At 47.1% G+C, this 18,184-nt stretch overlaps 1 protein-coding gene across 18 annotated transcripts in view; it reads left to right on the plus strand.

Annotated features, from left to right (window-relative positions):
- Positions 1-18,184, plus strand: part of Msi2 (musashi RNA binding protein 2) — a 367,367-nt gene that overhangs the window by 50,595 nt on the left and 298,588 nt on the right. For 9 of the 18 annotated variants that reach the window (XM_074046123.1, XM_074046129.1, XM_074046122.1 and 6 more), the window contains exon 6: positions 6,014-6,244. The exons of the other annotated variants lie outside the window; for them this stretch is intronic. In XM_074046123.1, coding sequence (XP_073902224.1) covers positions 6,014-6,244 — 231 coding nt within the window. The remainder of the gene's footprint in view (positions 1-6,013; positions 6,245-18,184) is intronic. 18 annotated transcript variants of the gene reach the window in all.

The raw sequence follows: 18,184 nt of genomic DNA on the forward strand, positions 1-18,184 counted from the left end.
CGAAGATGCCTGGGCTTCTCTTTTCGGGAGTAGAGTGCACCCTAACTTTTAACTGGCTCTCCTGTCTGCTCTTTGAACATGAAGGATTTCAGGATTTTATATTCGTAGAAGTTAATGGACCTGTTTTGAATCCTTTCTTAAATGCAGATTTTCAGGCACTGGCTGAGTTTCAAGGAGGGTCAAGGTTTCCCCCTGCAAAGATGGACGCTCCTTTTTCTTCTTCAGGGCTGCAGCTAAGCTTGGCTGTGTAATGCCTGGTGGTCCAGTGTTTCTGTCTGGCTCACTTTGGTCTCCTTCTGGCATCACACACGTACATACAACACACGTCCACACCCTGGGATGGGAAAGCCACATGAGTCTGCTTTCCCTCCCTGCCCAGCGTTTAGTTACTGCTGCCTTTTGACAAAAGAATTACTTTCTCTTCCTGGTTTTGAATGGAAGACCTTTTGTGTGTTTACTGCAAATGTGATAAATGCTGGTCTGTAGAAACCAGCTGCCCCTTATGGCTGGGGGCAGCATTTTGAACACCTGGCAGTTTGCATTTCAATATGGTGGCTTAAAGAAAACCCTCACACACAATAAAAACAAAACCCACTTCCAAACAGTGATCCTTCTTGGCTGCCTAGAGGGAAACAAGAGTAGGGGAGGGGTGGGGGAGGGAGAACTTGCCTGGAAGTTTCTGCTTGGCAGGTTGAGGGCTGCTTCTTTTTCCTCTGCCTGGTTCATGTTGATCTGCACCTTGATTGTACCGGGTACCATGGTTCCTGACATGGGCACAGGTGAGACAGGTTCTCGGCTGTGAGATGAGCAGAGAACCCTGGAGGTCCAAAGGATAACCAAGCAGGTTAGGACAGCCTTCGAGGGAAGATGGAGCCTGGACTGGATACTGAAAACTAGGTACTGGTTTCTCAGAGCTATGGTAACAGTGTACCACAGGCTGAGTGACTTCAACATCAGAAATACATTGTCTCACAGTTGTGGAGGCTGGGAAGCCCAGGTCAAGGTTTCAGTAAGGTTGGTTCCTTCTAAGAGCCATAAGGGAAGGTTCTGTGCTGGGCTTTGGCTTAAAATGGTACTTTTCTCCATGTGTCTTCACATGGTTTTCCCTGGGTATGTGCAGTGAGGCACACCTGTGTACATGTCTGTGTCCATTTTTCCTCCTTTTGTAAGGATGCCCGCCATATTGGATTAGGCCCATTTTCACTTAATTATGTCTGTAAAGATCCTGTCTCTAATTATGGTCACATTTTGAGGTCCTGAGGGTTAGGAATTCAACATAAGAATTTTTGCAGGGGACACATTTCAGCCCATAATAAATAGTAGGCCAGGTGGGAGGGGATGGAGATGGAGTGGTAGCTACCCAGGAGAAGAACAGTGTGCATTTGGGGGAGCTTGCACACATTGGGGGTATATAAGTTTGGCACTGGAAAGAGATGGGAAAGGGAGAATAACAAACAGATTGCATGTGCCTCGAGCACCAAGCTGAGGAATTGGGGGTTTTATTGTTGAGTCCTGCAACTCAAAAGTATGGTCGTCTCTGAGCCTGTGAGACAGCCTGGGAGGAGCACTTCTGCCTCTGCAGCTCCAGCATCCTTGGGCTGGGTTTTGGGAGGTTTGGAAAGCCAGTGTGGAGGGGAAGAGTTTAAGACTGGGTGTGAGGTAGGGTGGAAACTGTTTTCTGTCCTCTCTGTACCAAGGAACCCAAAGCAGCCCTGCCCAGCCTCAGTGACTATCTTGCTGGCCTTGGCCTTAGGGAAGTCAGAGGCTTTGTGCTTTTTTTTTTTTTTTTTGGCTATCTGGGGTTTGAACTCAAGTCCTGGCTTGCTAGGCAGGTGCTTTACAGCCCTTTTTTGCTTTAGTTATTTTTCAGGTACAGTCTCAAGTTTTTGTCAGGGGCCAACCTTGTATGACGATTCTTCTACCTACAGTCTCCCATGTAGCTGAACCACAGGCACATGCCACCATACCTGGCTTATTGGTTGAGATGAGGTTTCACTAACTTTTGTGCATGGGTCAGACTCGAATTGCGATCCTCAAGATCTCTGCCTCCTGAGTAGCTGGGACTACAGAGGTGAGCTGCCTTGTAGCTTAAGGTCAGAGGCTTGTCCTATCATGGAGGGGAGGCTGTGGATTGACTGTGTCTTTGTCATCTCAAGGGCCCAGGTGGGGTTACTCCACCACACTGCTCGTAACACTTCCTGGTAGGGCTGGGGTGGAGGTAAGCCTGGGTGGGGGACTGATAAACAGGGGTCGGAGGGGCATTCTCAGGTTTTCTGGAAGTGATATTCCAATTTCCCATTGCCCCAAAGGCTCTCTCCAAGGCTGGGCACACTCCTTGGGAAGGATGCCTTTATGGCTGTTGCAGGCACCAGATAAGCTCTCTAAAGCCCACTGGTGATAAAGGTGATCTGGAGAAAACAAACATCAGTGAAAAGGCAAACAAACCCAAGCACCCAAACAGCGTTTATCCCAGTTTAGCACTGAGACTTGGATTAGGCAGGTCACATGGCCCACAACTTTCTTCAATCCTTGGGAGACTGCTTCCGTGGAAATCTTTTTCGGCAGCTTTGCAATTTTGATTTTCAGTTAATTAGATTTGTGCTGTTTGGGAGTCTTGGTTAATGCATTTCACCCCACAGAGCTAATTTGCCTCTGTCTAAATTAGGTCTTTGCTACGGCGGGCGGAGGGTGTACACAGGACTCATGGATATAGACTCACACGGGGCACTGAGAGACCGTTAGACAGTAAACAGGGGAAGCCTTTGAAATCCCCACTTGTCATCATCATCATTAGTATGGAATATCTGAGTTCCCACCGAGTGAGCAGATGTGTGTGTCAGAGAAAGGGTATCGTGTGTCTTATGGCACGTCCTCCCGCATTGTCAACCCGGTGTGAGAACGTAAATGCAAAGGGAAACCCATCGAGGGACAGTAACAGTAGATAACATAAAGTAATAAAAAATAAAAATGATAAATTTGTAATTTCTGACCCCCTAAGGAGTTGTTTTAGCTAGGCCCTCATTTTATAAGGCCTGGAGTCATTCCTGACCTGGAGGTTGGGAAATCATAAGCTTTTCCTTCCTTTTTCCATGTGTACTTGCCCTGCCGCCCTCCCTGCTTTGGATGGACATGAAGGAGGAGGGCAGGTTGATCTGATAGACTGGATACTTGAGAGGTGATCGTAGATACCAACTGAAGGCGTGGGGTCCAGTTTTATGGATTTATCATAAACTCTGTCTTTGTTCCCCTTCTCTAGTGTCAGAGATTAGAGACTGTGTTAGTGACATAACACCAGGACTCATATTTTAATAATTTGCATCCTGCCGATCTTCTCAAAAGGCTTTGAGGCAGCAAAAGGAAGGGGGTCGGGTGGGAGGAAAAGGAGGGGGAATGGACCTAAGGAGATAGAATCAGACTCCGTCTGCACTGCTGCAGAGCCATGTGTGGAGGTAGTGGTGTTTTCCAAAGCACCACTGTCAATAGTTAGGATCTGTTCCTGGCAGAGATGATGCCTGGGGTGAGAAGCAAACCATTTTTGCTCCTTTGCCATCTTTGATCGTTTGAAGTGGCTTGGCTGCTGGAGTATGCTAATCAGTGGGTGGGAATGTGCACTCGACTAGCCATGTCTGTCAAAGGCAGGGGAGGGGGTGCAGCATGCTTGCTCTCTGTTGCCATCTCTTCAGCCTTCACCACCAGCTGAGATGGTGACGTGTGGAGAATCTCATAGGCATTTCAAAAAAAAGAAAGAGACATACCCTCTGTCCTTGGGAAAACCCCTCAGAAAGGCAGAAGGTACACACAAAGATGACTTAATGCCTTGAGGTCTCAACATTCTCAATTAGCATTATTAGCATAATTTAGTCATAACTGCTCTGCTCCACTGTCTTCCATTTTGTAGTCTTGACATATGGAGTAGATAGCACAGAAATGAACATATGTGGCAATGAAGAAGTCAAGACTCTAAGAGAGGGACTTGTTTCCTGAGGCCATGTGACTGGCAAATCACAGAGCCTTGGACAGTGCCTTCAGAGTAGGGAGCTGGTCCTTGGACTGTGCTTCTCAGGAAGGATGCCCCCCCCAGAAGGCTTCATGGCAGGATGGGAAAGGTGGGTGGTGGGGAGCCTGTCTGCAGAGAGGGAGGCGGCCTCCAAAATGAGGTAGGGGCACAGTGAGGGTTTTAATTGCTGCTGTGTGGCCACCTCCTCTAGACCTTCTTTTTTCCTTTTTTTTTTTTTTTGTTTGTGTGTGTGTGGGGGGGGTGACTGTTGTTTGAACTCAGAGCTTCACGCTTGCAAAGTAGGTGCTTTACGTCTTGAGCCATACCTCCAGTTCATTTTGCTCTGGTTATTTTGGGACATGGGGTCTGGTGAACTTATTTACCCTGGCTGACCTCAAACCACAATCCTTCCAGTCTCAGCCTCCTAAGTTGTTAGGATTACAGGCATGAGCTGTCAGTATCTGGGCCTCTGGACCTTCTTCTTTAGAGCTTTTTTAGATTCCAGACTCTCACCTGGTTTTTTCTGGGTCTTTTTAATGTATCACTGTCCTGAACAGTGGTCCAGGGCTCTTGTTCTGCTTCTGAGGTCACCCTGGGCCCTAGCCTTGGGGGACTGCTCCAGTTTTGCTATTACCATGTAGGCCCCGGAATGGGCCAGAGACGTGGTGTATATTGGTGTTGGGGCTTTGCTGCTGTTCACAAGAACAGAAGAGAGAGGCTATGGGGACCTGCTGCTGTGTGAATTGTGGTTCTGAAAAGGTGCTGTGATGGGGGTATGGATAGAAAGGGTAACCAGTTGTAAACCCTTACAGTGTACCTCTGGACCCAGGTCCCAAAGTAAATGGGGTCTCTGAGCAGCAAACTTCTTTTCTGTCTTCTTGTGCTGCTTTGCCTGTTAAGTGCAGAGGAGATGGGGCACCGCAGGGACATCTGTGCTCCTCAGGGTGCTGGGGCTGATTTGTTAGATGTAAATTTCCTAATGCAGGTTACAGAACTGCTGTTGAGGGGTGGGTGGATGGGGAGCAGGAGGCTGGCTGAGGAGATGGCTCTCTGCTTGTCTTCACAGTGGTGCAGGTGGCTCCAGGGCTGGCCTGGCCCTCCGCCTTGGGGTACATGGGTACAGAAAGGACACTGTGTCCCTAGCAAAGAGCTGCAGCCTTAGCCTTCCTGCCTTCTGAGCTTGGAGGTTGTGGGAGCAGCCAGTGATGGTGCCAGTTGGAGTCTTTTGCTCCTGGTTGCAGTGAACCAGTTGTTTAGATGGTGAAGAAGGTGCTCAGAAATAACTCGAAGGGATGAAGCCATGCTGTCACTGGTGACCAGGGACCCTTGTTAGCATTTCCAGGTCTGGATGGTTACTGTGTCCAATCCTTCACTTCCTGCCAGCGAAGCTGAGACTGAAACAAAATGACCTTCTCAAGATCACACAAGTAGTTTGGTGGCACTGCCAGGACTAAGAATGCAAACGCCTGGATTCCCACTGGAAATGCCATATCTCCTCAGTTCAGTACCTGTTTTCATTCACGTTTGTGCTTGAGAATTAGTCGTCTTACAAATGAGCGGCCTGGGTCACAATCGTGAAATTTACAATCCATGAGGCCTTAGATTTAATCAGCTATGGTACACTGTTGATATAGAGCTTGTTTTCTGTCCCATGTTGTACAACTTGCTTTTAATTGTTTTGCTCAGTTTAATCCTAAGCAAAATAAAGTCCTGTTGGGTAGGAGGCTTATTTTTTCCTTTTGTGGTACTGGGGTTTGAACTCAGGGCTTCACTTTTGCTAGGTAGGTGCTTTACCACTTGAGCCATGCCCCTAGCTGTTTTTGCTTTAGGTATTTTTCAAATAAGGTCTCATTTTTATGCCCAGGATGACCTTGATCCCCCTGTTTACATTTCCCACTCTGAGATGACAAATGTGTACAGCACCATGCTCAGCTTTCTATTGGTTGAGTTGGGGTCTTGCAAACTTTTTGCCTGAGCTGACTTCAAACCAATATTACTCTGATCTGTGCTTCCCAGGTAGCTGAGATTACAGGCCTGAGCCACCATACCCTACCAAGTGGAAGTTGTTGTATAATGCCCACATCTGACGGGAAGGCAAGCTTACCTGGCCTCTTCATTCAACCGCTGGTCGGAAGCAGAACCAGCTCCCAGGCCTGTGTTCTTGGTCTTCTTGGTGCCACTTTTTGCAGGGAAAGGGCCTTGCTGCATCTTGGGGACGTCAGGACTGCTTCTTGGTGCCAGCCTCAAGTGAGTTGGCGCTGAGTCCTCCTGCCCTTTCCTATGCATCACCTCCCTCTCAGCCTCTCTGGAATGACAATGTCTTCTTGCTTTGAGTGGCCACCAGGCTGCCGCCTGCAAATTTTCTGGACACTTGCTGTTGAACTGTGTTCTGATCGAAAGCAACACAATTACTCTCTCCGACTTGAGGGCAATTGTGAACACTTGCAGCCTGCCTTCTTGTTCAATACTTGCTTGGAGTGTCTTTCTGAGAGGGTTTGAAAGGCATGTTGGGTGAAGGATGATCTATATGGTGGTTGGCTCTGTTGTCGCAGGGTTGGTGATGACAGGTTTTGCCTTTCTTGGTGAGGGAGATATTTTTATTTAGATGTTCACGTGGGGACTTGAATCAGGGCAGAGGTGAAGCCTGGCCTCTTTCAGGTGCAAGCCAATTTGTAGCAGGATAATAGAGAGGATGGTTAGGCATGCCAGGCTGTTTGGGGGATCCTCCAGGGAGAAGACCCAAGGGGGAGGCACTGTCAGATGTTCCCCGCCAGTTTGCACAGCGCTCGGAGGCAATATTTTAAGACAGTTGGGGAGGGTCAGAGGTTTCTATCCTTAGAGTCTCATCAAAGAGCTAAGTGATACCCAAAGGGGATGAATAATTCTTCCAGAATTCTGAGTCCTAAGCTTTCCTCTCTGCCTTCTTCTTGAACTAGGCAGGCTGGTTGCAGGATGCCTCTAAGCTTTCTCTTAAGGTGCAGAGAGGAGGAGCACTGTGCAGACTCTTGTTGCGGGGGAGAGAGGACCTGGGTGCAAAGGGCTTTGGCCCTTTTTGTCTGAGCTGTATAGTTGTGTAGCCTATAGCCGTTTCATGGAGATGGAGATGACATCTAAGCTGTCTTTTCATCTGGTCCCCTTTGCTCCCTTCTGCTGCTCACCCAGCCCTCCTGCCTCTGCACTGCCTACCTGTGCCAAGGTGAGGAGGGTATAAGAACATCTCATTGGTTCTCTCATTCTGGGATGTCATAGGGAGTCATGGATTTGGGGAGTGCCAGAGGGTAGGGGTTTCTAGCAAATTCCCATGGACTCTGAGTACCACTCCAGCCTCTGCACATGGCTCAGCCAGACAGGCTGGGAAAAGCGAGCAGAGCTTCTGAGACCACTGGGCTCTTGTTGTGCCAGCCGCCTGGGCTCCCATAGTGATGTCTCAGTCACTCTTGTGTACCCCTAAGCAGGTAGGGATGGCAATTAGGAACACTACGGGAGCTGCCATTCGTCTTGCGTGGCAAAGTGACTCAGAACATTTGATCTGAATTAGAGAAGAAGAAAAGAACAATCACAGGAAGCCCCCACACCAGCCTCCTATGATAGCCCAGCACTCCAGCATCCCAATTAAATATTAGTTCTGGAAGTACCTCAGCTTCTCTGGAGACACCGAGCTCTGTTACACCAGAACTCATGCCGAGCTTTCTCTGGACGAAGCCAGAGAGTTCCTTGCTGCAGAGGGAGGTGATCTGTCTTCTGGCTTGCATCTGGTCACCTGGGGAGCCTGCTCACCTGAGAAGCCTTCTTATTTGTGCAGAAGAGATGCCCTGGGAGAGGGGTGAGCTGGGAAGCTGGGGAGGAGATGTGGTTCAAAGGGGAAAGGCCATGTTGTTGGATATTCTTATTTTTCAGTTTTGAGAAACAGCCTTCAAAGAAATCCTCTGTGTTAGACTGGGCAACCTTGCCTTAGGTTTAAAATGTAAGCCCCCTGCACATGAGGGCAGGGTCTCCCTAACAGCTGTGTCTGCCTGCAGCTTGGAGGCATTGCTCTCCTTAGTATTTGTGGAGTCCATGTGTTGCCATGAAGCAGAGAGCTAAGGCTAACTCTGTTGGTCCTGAGGACAGATGCCCCTCCTCTTGTCTCTTTGGGTGTCCTCTGCACTTTTTTTTTTGGTCAGGGTTTGGCCTTCAGAGTCCGATTAGAAGAACCTGAATGGAAAAATTTATTCCTGTTTCAGGAAAGGGCAAGAAAAATATTTGTACCCATCATCAAAGTGGAAGTTTAAGTCAATGACAATGGAAACTATTTCTGGCCATTTGCAGACCAGTGAGGGGAGGGGTGGGTTGATTCAAACAGGGAACAAGAATTCAGCCACTGTAAATTTTAGGGGAGAAATAACAGCATAGAAATAAAAACTCCCCAAGGAAACATAAACCAACCTTTAATCACACGTAAACAACAAACCACCTACCCTTCCCTTGCCGAGCCGGCGACTCCACCGTTGGCTATGGGTTTGTGGAATGAGGTTACAGCAGCAGCTCCTGAGGATTTTGGTCTCCAGAGAAGAGTGTTGGTCCTTCTTCCTTCTCCTCAAAAGATCCTTGTTGGCATTAGCCAACTTTTCAGAGCATGCTCACCCGATCCGTGCTTCCCCTCCTTCTCCACCCTTTTTTTTTCCTACTGGAAAACGCAGTGGTGGGTTACAGGTCTCTGGTTTTCTCTGTACTTGGAGGGCTTTCAGGTAAAGATGTGAGGGAGCCTGACTGCAGCAAAGACCATGTATGAATTATGTGTTGTGTTGGGTGGCTGGGGAAAAATCACCTGATTAGAATAATCCAACAGGGATTATTAGAATAATCCAAATGGGCTGGTAATGCAGGACACTGGGTGATGAGTCCAGGCATTCATTAATTTTTTGTGGGGGAGGGGTGGAGGGGAAGGTACTGGGATTCAAACTTAGGACTTTGCTCTTGCTGGACAGTACTCATTACTTTTGTGAACATTTGAAAATGTCCATAATAAGTCAGAAAATAAAGAAGCAGCTGACCCTAAGACTTTCTCCCCAGCATCATCCCCTTGTATCAGCTGTATCTACTCTACACTCACTGATCCTACAGAGTTCCAAAGTCCTGAGTCCTGAGGAAAGTGGAGGAGAAAAATACTTTTGAAAAACTCTGAGTTTGCAGTTTTGATTGAGAGCACTGCTTTCCCCACTGACTTCTGGAGAGCCATGCCTGAGAAGTGGTTTTGGTTTTCCCTGCTCCCAAGGGTGACTTAGTTCAGTCGATGTCCAGGGACACACAGAGACCAGCTGGATCTTGACAGGTGCTTGCAAAGATCTGAGCTCCCCAGGCCAGGGGAGGCCTCTGCTGCTCCCCTGAGCATCTTCCTTGTAGGGTGCTCCCTCCTTGTAAGGGGAGCTCTTTGTCCTTGGCAGTACAAGGTTTGGGCTCCCTGGGTGGCCATGGTGCCTGTATTGGTGAGACCTGTGCTGCCAGCTGCACAGAGGCCACTGTGTCCCATAGTGGGAGGGACTTCTCCCAGTTGTCAGGGGTGGGCAGAGCAAGGGAGGGTGGAAGCATGCACTCTGCTGTGGGGTTCAGAGAGACCTTCTGGGCAGACCATGGTATGGCGGGTCTTAGCAGAAGCACTTGCTAGTGGGAAAAGGCTCTTTAGGTTTTGAATTCTTCATGATTTCATCTACTCGCTGCCCTCATTTGTTCCTGCTCTGTGAGGAGCTTTCTTCCCACTCCTGTTGTGAGATGGCTTTCTTTTTGGTGATGGCTCAATTTACCAGGTAATTGTTTGCAGCTGTTCTGTTGGGGTATTGTTAGATGGTGATAAGGGAAGGAACAGTGGGGTTTTGTGGGAGGAGTCTGAGGCCTGGGAGCAGGGGTGGCTCCTGGGATATAGGAGTCACTAAGTGGTCTCACTAGTCATGTTCTACCTGGTCAGTTATGGTCCCCTGTGTTCTTATGCATTTGTCTGCACTTCCTTCTTAGCCCTTGGCTCTTCCCAGGGAACCAGCAGGTAAGATGGTGGCCGGTCTCCCAAATGGCTTCTCCTCATGGCCCGTGGGCATTGACTTTGCCTTGCCACCTGAAACCTCTCTTGTGCCTGGCCTCAGGCTGGTGTTGAGGTGCTTCACCTTGGCTGTGTCCTAGTAGATAGTAGTGACCATTTCAGAAATGGATGGTTCTAGAGCCTTGTGAACTGCAGGTCTATTCCATTCCAGCCTGGACCTCTTCCTCTTCCCCCCTCCTCCTCCTCCAGTTTCTCCCGGTCCTCCTTCTTGGCCCTGTGGCTCAGAGGCTGTGTGACAGGCGATGTCCCTGAGCCATGGGGCTGGGACTGACCTAGGCCCTATGTACCTGATCGGGTCTGACCTGGGGGAGAGACGGGGAGTGTTGGTAAGAACACGGATGCCACTGTCAGGTTCTAGTGTTGCCACAGCAGTCACTTTGTCATTTGGAGCATCACAAAGAAGTGTGTAGAAAATGGGTCTCTTTGAGCCCTGTGCTGCTATGTGCTTGGTGTGGCTATCTTTTGGCACTAGTTAACCTGTTCAGCACGTTAATGAGGGTGTGTCTGTGCATCACCCTGGTGTGTGGTGCTGTCCCTTATTTCTACCCTCTGCTGCCTGAGTTGGCATCATCCCTTCCCTGACCATTGAGGGGTCTCTCTCCTGGACACCTCCTCCCTCTCTTCATCTTCCTGTCCATTTACTTCCTGTCGAGTCCCCGTCCCATGGCCCAGTAGGATTTTATGAAAATGCAGATATGATCATACTCTGTCCTGCTTCTCATGCTTGCTTTTCTTTTTTGGTTTTATGAGGCAAGGTCTTGTCATATAGCCCAGGCTGTCCTTGAACTCTCCATCCTTCTGTCTCAGCCTCCAGAGTGCTGGGATTACAGGAGTGGGACACACTTCTACCTCCACTTCTCATTCTTCAAGGACCTGCCCTGGCCTATGGTGCCAAGTGGAGGTTCTTCATTGTGACTCCTGTGCCCTTTAGGCTCTGACCCTGGCCTCAGTTGTCAGCCTACATGCATACCTCAGGCTGCACTTCGCAGCCTGTGGTTATTCCAGAACATTCTCTGCTGCCTTTGTATCTGTCATTGCCTCTGCCAGGAATGCTTACCTGCCTAGCTCGCAAGGCTCCTGTTTGTCCTTCAAGTGTCATCCTGGACTGTGTCTTTCTGTCACCCCCATTTATGTTGTTGCCCTGCTTTTGTAGTTCCCTGCTGTGTTACTGCCATATGGTACAGGTCTACAGACCCTTATCTGCAATTCAGATACTCCAATTCTGACATCCAGGATGTTCTGAAAACCAAAAACTTTTTTGTTACTCATTTGGCTGCAAAATCTGACCTACCTTTTCCCAAGACTGCAGTATTTTTTGATCCACTTAGTGTGGCCACATAGATTCTGCTGATGAAATCCCTACATGTTTGACCTCAGGTGCACAGGGGTGGGGAGATGGATGCTGTGTAATATGATAGATGCACCTGTTACTTGTCTGAAGTCAGAAATCTCTAAATCCAACAAAACGTGAGGCCCAAGGGCCATGGATAAGGCATCACAGGCCTCTATTGGTTCACCTTGGCCTCTTTCCACTAGACCATAAGGGCCTTGGACCATTTCCTACAGTTTTTTTTTTTTGTGTTCCTTAGAGTCTTCAGAGGTAACTGGCACTGTGAGAACAAATACTCAGTAAGAATTTGTTGGATGAATGGGTAATAATAGCCAACACTCATTAGCATTAGTAAGCACTCACTGTGTGCCAGGCTTCATCAGAGGGCTTTTCCCATTTTCACTCAGTCTTCACTACGTGCTGTAGGATGGTACTGCTGTGGAATAGGTGATGGGAGGATCGAGGTGCTTGCTGCTTTAAGTAACTAGCCCAGGTCACATGGCCTGGAAGTGGAGAGTGAGATTTGGATTCAGGAAACTGGAGTATAAGCCTGAGCCACGCTGTCTTGGATAAGGAATGTGGGTGTTGCATTCACGGGGTGAAGCAAATTATAAGTGGACCTGGAAGCCACTGTAAGGACTCTGCCCTGCCCTGCTACAGGTGAATGTGCTCTTGCTGCTTATCTCAGGGAGCTTTTTTGATAGAGTGATAAAATGATGGGACGTGGGAATTAAGAAAGGAAAGTTCCCCAGTGAGGTTTCCCAGAGTGCCAAATTGAACTTAGTACTTACAGATACAGACTGTCCAGTAGAAGTCAGCCTTGTGCACTTTCATCTTGTCTACCATCTAGAATGGTCACAAGTCTGAAGCACAGAGAAGTAAAGTGACTTGCCTGAGGTCACATAGCCAGTGAGGACCCAAACCTGAGAAGTGTCAGTGTTTCCTTTTTCCCTTGCTAGGGTAGCACCTGGAACGAGGAAGACACAGCTATTCTGTGGTTTTCTGCCCCTAACTGTGGAACCTGACCCTTGGTTGGTTAGCCTGCTAGCTGACCACCTGACTTGTGATGTGGTGCTCTGTTCAATACGGGTCTTCTTCAGGGTATCATGGGGGATCTTGGAGTCCCTGACAAAAGTCAGTCACATAAACTAGTCCCCTTCTATCCCTCTCCCTCTCCAAGAACAAGGTATAGAAACTTGACCCAGCAACTCCACATAGAGCAGTGTCTTCTTAGCCAATAACCAAACAAGTAGGGTTTTAAAAAAATTTTTTTTTAAAGGGCTATTCAAGGATGTTCATTGTCACACTGTTCATTTAGGGAAAGCTGAGCCACCCAGCTGCCCGACCACAGAGGATTAGCTAAATTAGGTTATATCATACACCGGAGCATTCAGTAGTCACCAAAAATACTGCTGCTGAGTGTAGCCACTGGGGGAACCAGTGCTGAGAACCAATTGAGAACCTGTGCTTTCTGTGATAAGGTCTGATTTTATGGTGTGATCTAAATGTATGATGTGATCCAGTTTTTGAAAAAGAAATATGTACAAAGTTATGTCTCTATTTACATTAAAAAACCTAGAAAGAGAGAAAGGACTCAGTTTGGTGTACAAGATAGTTGGATGGCTGGCTGGCTGGCTGGATGGATGGATGAAAAGGAGCCAATAGTGCCATTTGGGAAGATTATGTCTCCAAAAAAGCAGTTATATTACTTTTGTGCCCACTGTGCTTTGCTTTGAGGACATGAGCCTTGCTGAGAAAAACAAAAACATTAAAAAATTAATAAAAAGAAAACCATGTATATCTGCGCCCACCTCCCAGCTCCTTTGCATGGTGACTTCTTAAGTTGGAGCGGAGACATCTGACCTGTTCCTGGGAAAGGCAGATGGCAGATGGAGAGGGAAAGAACCATCCACTTCAACCTTATTTAGAGGCCTGGCTATGAGCTCTTAGGCAGGAAAGCAGTCAAGGACAAATATCTTGTCTTGCACAGAAAGACAGATACCCCACTTTATTCACAACCAGTCTTCCTAGCACAGCCCATTGTCAGTGACCTCAGGGCCATCTCAGAATGGCTCAGTTTTTGTGGTAAGATTGTAATATAGACACAATTAACCCACAGTTTTGTCTACTGAAGTTCATACAGGAGGAACAAAAGACTAATAGGACTATAAACTTATGTTAATTAAAATAGGTGTGAATGATTAGAAGGTAGATCTCCTGTGGGCCAAGGGGGAGGGGACCGACCTCAGCTGGGGCGAGCCCAGAGAGCATGCTGTGGTGGCCCCCAGGGGTCAGGTACTTAAAGGACACCAGGACTAACATGGTTCACCTCCCAGGGCTTGAGTTTCTCTCTGCAAAACAACTCTGCGTTTACAGGAACAGGATTATTAGAAAAGGTTTTCAGCACCTCCAACTACATTTGGAAAAAGCTGTATTTCCTTTGGCCTGGTTATAAAAGACAAGCAAATAATTTTTTTTTTTTAGGAAAGGTAAATGGTAATATTTTGCATTCCCAAGAGCGTGTTCTGTCCTTTACAGTCAGAGTGTTCAACAATAAACTGCTTGATTTCTTCTAACAATCCCCCTGTGTGGGAGGCATGAATAAACTTCCATTACAGGCAAATAACACAGCACCCAAACTCAGAAGTGTGGAATTTCTCCCCATCTGGGTGGGCCAGAAACCCAGAGTGGGGTTTTACTGGGGGGAGGGGGGTCGCGGAGGATGGAAAGAGGTTTTCTCAAAGGCTATTTACATAAGTTAGTGAAAAAGGGTTTGTCTTGTTTCCCTCTCTCTTACTCCTGTGTCTGAGTCCCCTGCAAGGGGCACAGTGACTTGGTCTCAGCCAGGAGGCTGTTGAAAGCATAATTAAATCTGAGTTACGTAATTTTGAAGAATGGACACAGAGGCTCCTGGGAAAAATTGTCTGTCCGCCTGATAATTTTAAGGTCCATTTATAAAATTAGAAGCTGTGTTGAACAGATGAATGAGAAATGGAACTTGCCTGTTACAGTTTTTTTTTTTTTTTTTTTTTGTCTGATAGCCTTATTTAACCTTTCTGAGTCTCAGAGGTTGGTGGCCTTTGCCTATGGTGCCTTCATGGAAACTGTTCTAAATATAGCTCCTGTTTGTTGTTGAATAAAGACTCAGGAGAGCGGATGGAAGGGTTTCCAACTTCTTTCACTCAGCAAACTGGACAGACAAACTGGATGTCCTTAGGAATGGCCTGGGGACTGAGCACTGGGGCTGCTGTTTACTGTGGCTCTGGGTTTAGGGAATGGTCTCTCTCGATAGATGTCATCTTCCCCACTTGTACCCTTAAAGCCTCTAATTAATTCCTAACATGTAAACAGGTAAAAGCTACCTGCATGATTTTGGTTCCTCTGGTTCTCACCCACAGGCCTTTGGGTGTGGAAGGGGCCGGAGAGTTTCCAAACACGTGGGTTTTATTCTGTCTGTCTAAAGGGAACATCACTGTGTGGTGGAAGGGACACTGGCTGGGGTGGGGCCCTGGAGTTCAAGTTTCTGTTGCATGTGACCTTGAGCAAGACTTTGATTCCTGTTTTTGGTCAGATGAGGGATCGGATTATATTCCTTGCCTTCCCCAAAGAGGTTTTTTTCTGCTGTGTTCCAGAGCAGCTCAAACTAAATAATGAAACTTTTTGAACAAACCCAGGACATACTCTGCAGTCTGGTTGGTTGTGTTTCTTTGGAGTTTCCTGATGAACTCTCAGCCATGGGCAGATCTCTCTGTTTTGAGGCCTCTGAGCTGGGGAGTGGCAGGCTGAGGGTGGGAACTTGGGTTTCTGGTAGTTTCTACAAAAGCTGAGTAAATGGAGGAGAGTTGAGATGTCAAGAAAGAGGAGTCTGTGAGCTGGGAAGGACAGGTGAGCCATGTTGGGACTGATTCTTGGAATGGCTGCATAGGAGTTCTTCTGCCACCTCTAAATATGACCGGATACCTCTGAGGGACTTGTGTGTGCAGTACAGGTATGCCTGGAAGCCCCAGTGCTTCCTGAGGCCCTGTTTCATCCCCCTTTCACCAGGGGACACCTGTGCTATAGTTCTCTGCTTCTCACGTGCTGTCCTAGAGCAAGGAAGGCTCAGCCACCAAAGCACCTGCCTGCTGACAGAGGACAGGTTTTCTCTCATTCTTTGCTTTATGTGTCTTTACACAGGAAGGCTATGCACTTGGACAGTCTTACCCCAGTGCTTTACAGACGCAAATTCTCTCAAGCTGCTTTTCTTGTTGCGTCCTCGATTTTAAATTTGGGCTCAAAAGTCCACAACTTCATTGTATTTTTTTTTCCGTTGGAAATTTAGTGTGTAATATATACTGTTTGGTTCTCTTTGAGGAACTGGTCAGCTTTTCTCTTTGATAAAGAAGAATTCTGAGTTGATTGTGTTGTACTTTTTTACTTGGGCTATAAGGAAGGTCAGAGTTCAGTGTGGAAAAGAGTCACAGCAGTTCTGCTGGTTTTGTCGTATTTATTCTATCGCCTTTCTAAAACATGATTAAAATTTTAAAATATTTTGTTACTGGTTTATGTCTGTCTTTGGTCATCTCAGAGTCTTTGCCTTTGTACAAAGAACAGGGTTAAGAATACTTTAAAAACAGAGACAGACACTTATTAGCATAACATGTAAAATCATGAATCTGGTTCCATGATTTTATTGGCTTTGTGATCTGGGCAAATTATTGATAAATAATAATTTATTAACCTCTCTGTTCCTTAGTTTCCACACCTGTGAAATGAAGATGTCCTTTCCCTTAGGAGGATTAGATGAGTTAATATTAAGTCCCTAAGAATGGCCCAGCTCCTAGAAACAGCCTTTTAAAACCTCTGCTTGGTGGCATGTCCATTCTGCCCCTTTGGATATTCACATAGTGTATGAGTTCTTCTCTTCCCCTTCTTCCAAATCTGACTTCTTTACAGACCAGTTCTTGATCTGCCAAGTCAAATTTTCCTGGTGTAATTAGCCAAGGTGTGGTTCATACCTTTAAAAAGTTTTGGTTTTTTTTTTTTTAAATAAGAAGGAAAAAAAGATTTGCCCTCTAGGTGTGGTACAGTTGCCCAGAAGATCAAGGAAAGGATGACACCCATCCCAAATGATGTGTGGGATCGGGTTCACCTCGATCCTCGATCTGTCAACCTGTGCTGCTCCACGCCTTGGTTTGGTTTACAGCATCAGGACATCTGTGCTCCATTGCTACCTCCAGGGAATAAGGGATTCTCCCACCCGCCATGGATGGAGATTGACACCTTTGTTCAGCTGCCTCCTGTGTTTCTTCTGAGTTGGAAATAAGAGAACCAAAGTGAAGCTGGGTGGGGAAAGGTCAATGTTTCATTGAATGGGGGTGGGAGGGTTTGAGACCCGTTCCTTCCCTATTCTTTGATGGGAGCAAGATTGTGGTGAAATTGGAGGGTTGGCTGAAATGAAACAGCCATCCAGGTCCCCTGCCATCTGCTAGGTAAAGATTAAAAGTGGCAGGCTTCTTGGCTCCCCTGGAGGACTGAGTGTCTGTGACACTAAAGGCCAGCCTTGGCTTGGCAGGGATGCTGGGGCCACCCACCCAGGAAAGCTGCACCTCCAAGACCTCGTTAAAATGCTTCCTCCAGTGGATTGAGTAGAGCCAAAGGGTTTGGGAAGAGAAACAAGCTAAGGCTGGTTGGAGACACTGAACTAGGAATTCAGTGGCAATGAAAGACTCGGGCCAGCGAGTTTTTTCTTAATAGCACCTCACAGTTCTCTTTTGTTCATGGAAGTTAATATAAAATATGCACAGACTTTGCCAGAGCTACAGGTATTTGATTTTTCATGTCTTATTTTACATTGTACAGGAATCTATCAGAGGCTAGGATATTTTTCTCTGAGCATATTTTAGTTTTGCTCAAACCTTTCCCCCAACTCCCTTCCCCTTCCCATCTGCCATTTCCTTGAGAGACCGGTAAGTGTGAGTTGCTAGGTTTTCCTCTGAAGTGGATGACGTCATGACCTGGTGATGTCATTCTAGCAGCCGTGGGACTCAGTAAACTCCTAGACCTGTTCCAGGCAGTCCTCCAGTCTGTGCCGGAAGTGAGCCGACCATCATCCTCCTGTCTCAGCCAGCTTGCACACCAGCTAAGTGTCTTCTGTGTGCTGGAAGACCTCGGACATCCGTAGGACAGCCTGGGTGCCTGTGGGTGTTCACCAGCACTTCACTGTGCCCAGAGTCCTCAGAGCGGTGGTCTCAATCCATCCACCCCTCTTTTATCCATCTTGAAGATGGAAAAATCTATGCTATTTTTTTGTATATAATTTTTGTACAGAATAATGGATTTCATCATGACATTTTCATACATGTAATATATGCTACTTTTCCTATTTACCTTTTAGTATCTTAGAGAAACAATGTATCTTTTAATATTTATCTTATTTTTGAGAGACAAATATATAGCTTTGATTAATTAATCAAATATGTCAGGGACTCATGGGCCAGATTCCATCCACCACCTATTTTTACAAATAAAGTTTTATTGGTACCCAGCCACGTGTGTCTGTGTTTGGTCTATGGCTGACCTTGCACTGTGCACCAGCACAGGTGGAGTGGTTGTGACAGAGACGTCAGGGCTGAAGGCTGAGTGGTTACTTCCACCCCTTAGAGAAGAAGTGTACTGATCCTGAAGTACACACTGAGTGTGCCTCATGCCAGGTCGTTTTAGGTGCTGGGGATGCTGCAGTGAACTTGGCAGAGTTGTGGCAGTGAAACATGAGCAGAGGTGTCATAACTTCAAGTTGTCATGAATG

This window comes from Castor canadensis, chromosome 11 (assembly GCF_047511655.1).
Source record: "Castor canadensis chromosome 11, mCasCan1.hap1v2, whole genome shotgun sequence".
NCBI lineage: Eukaryota > Metazoa > Chordata > Mammalia > Rodentia > Castoridae > Castor > Castor canadensis.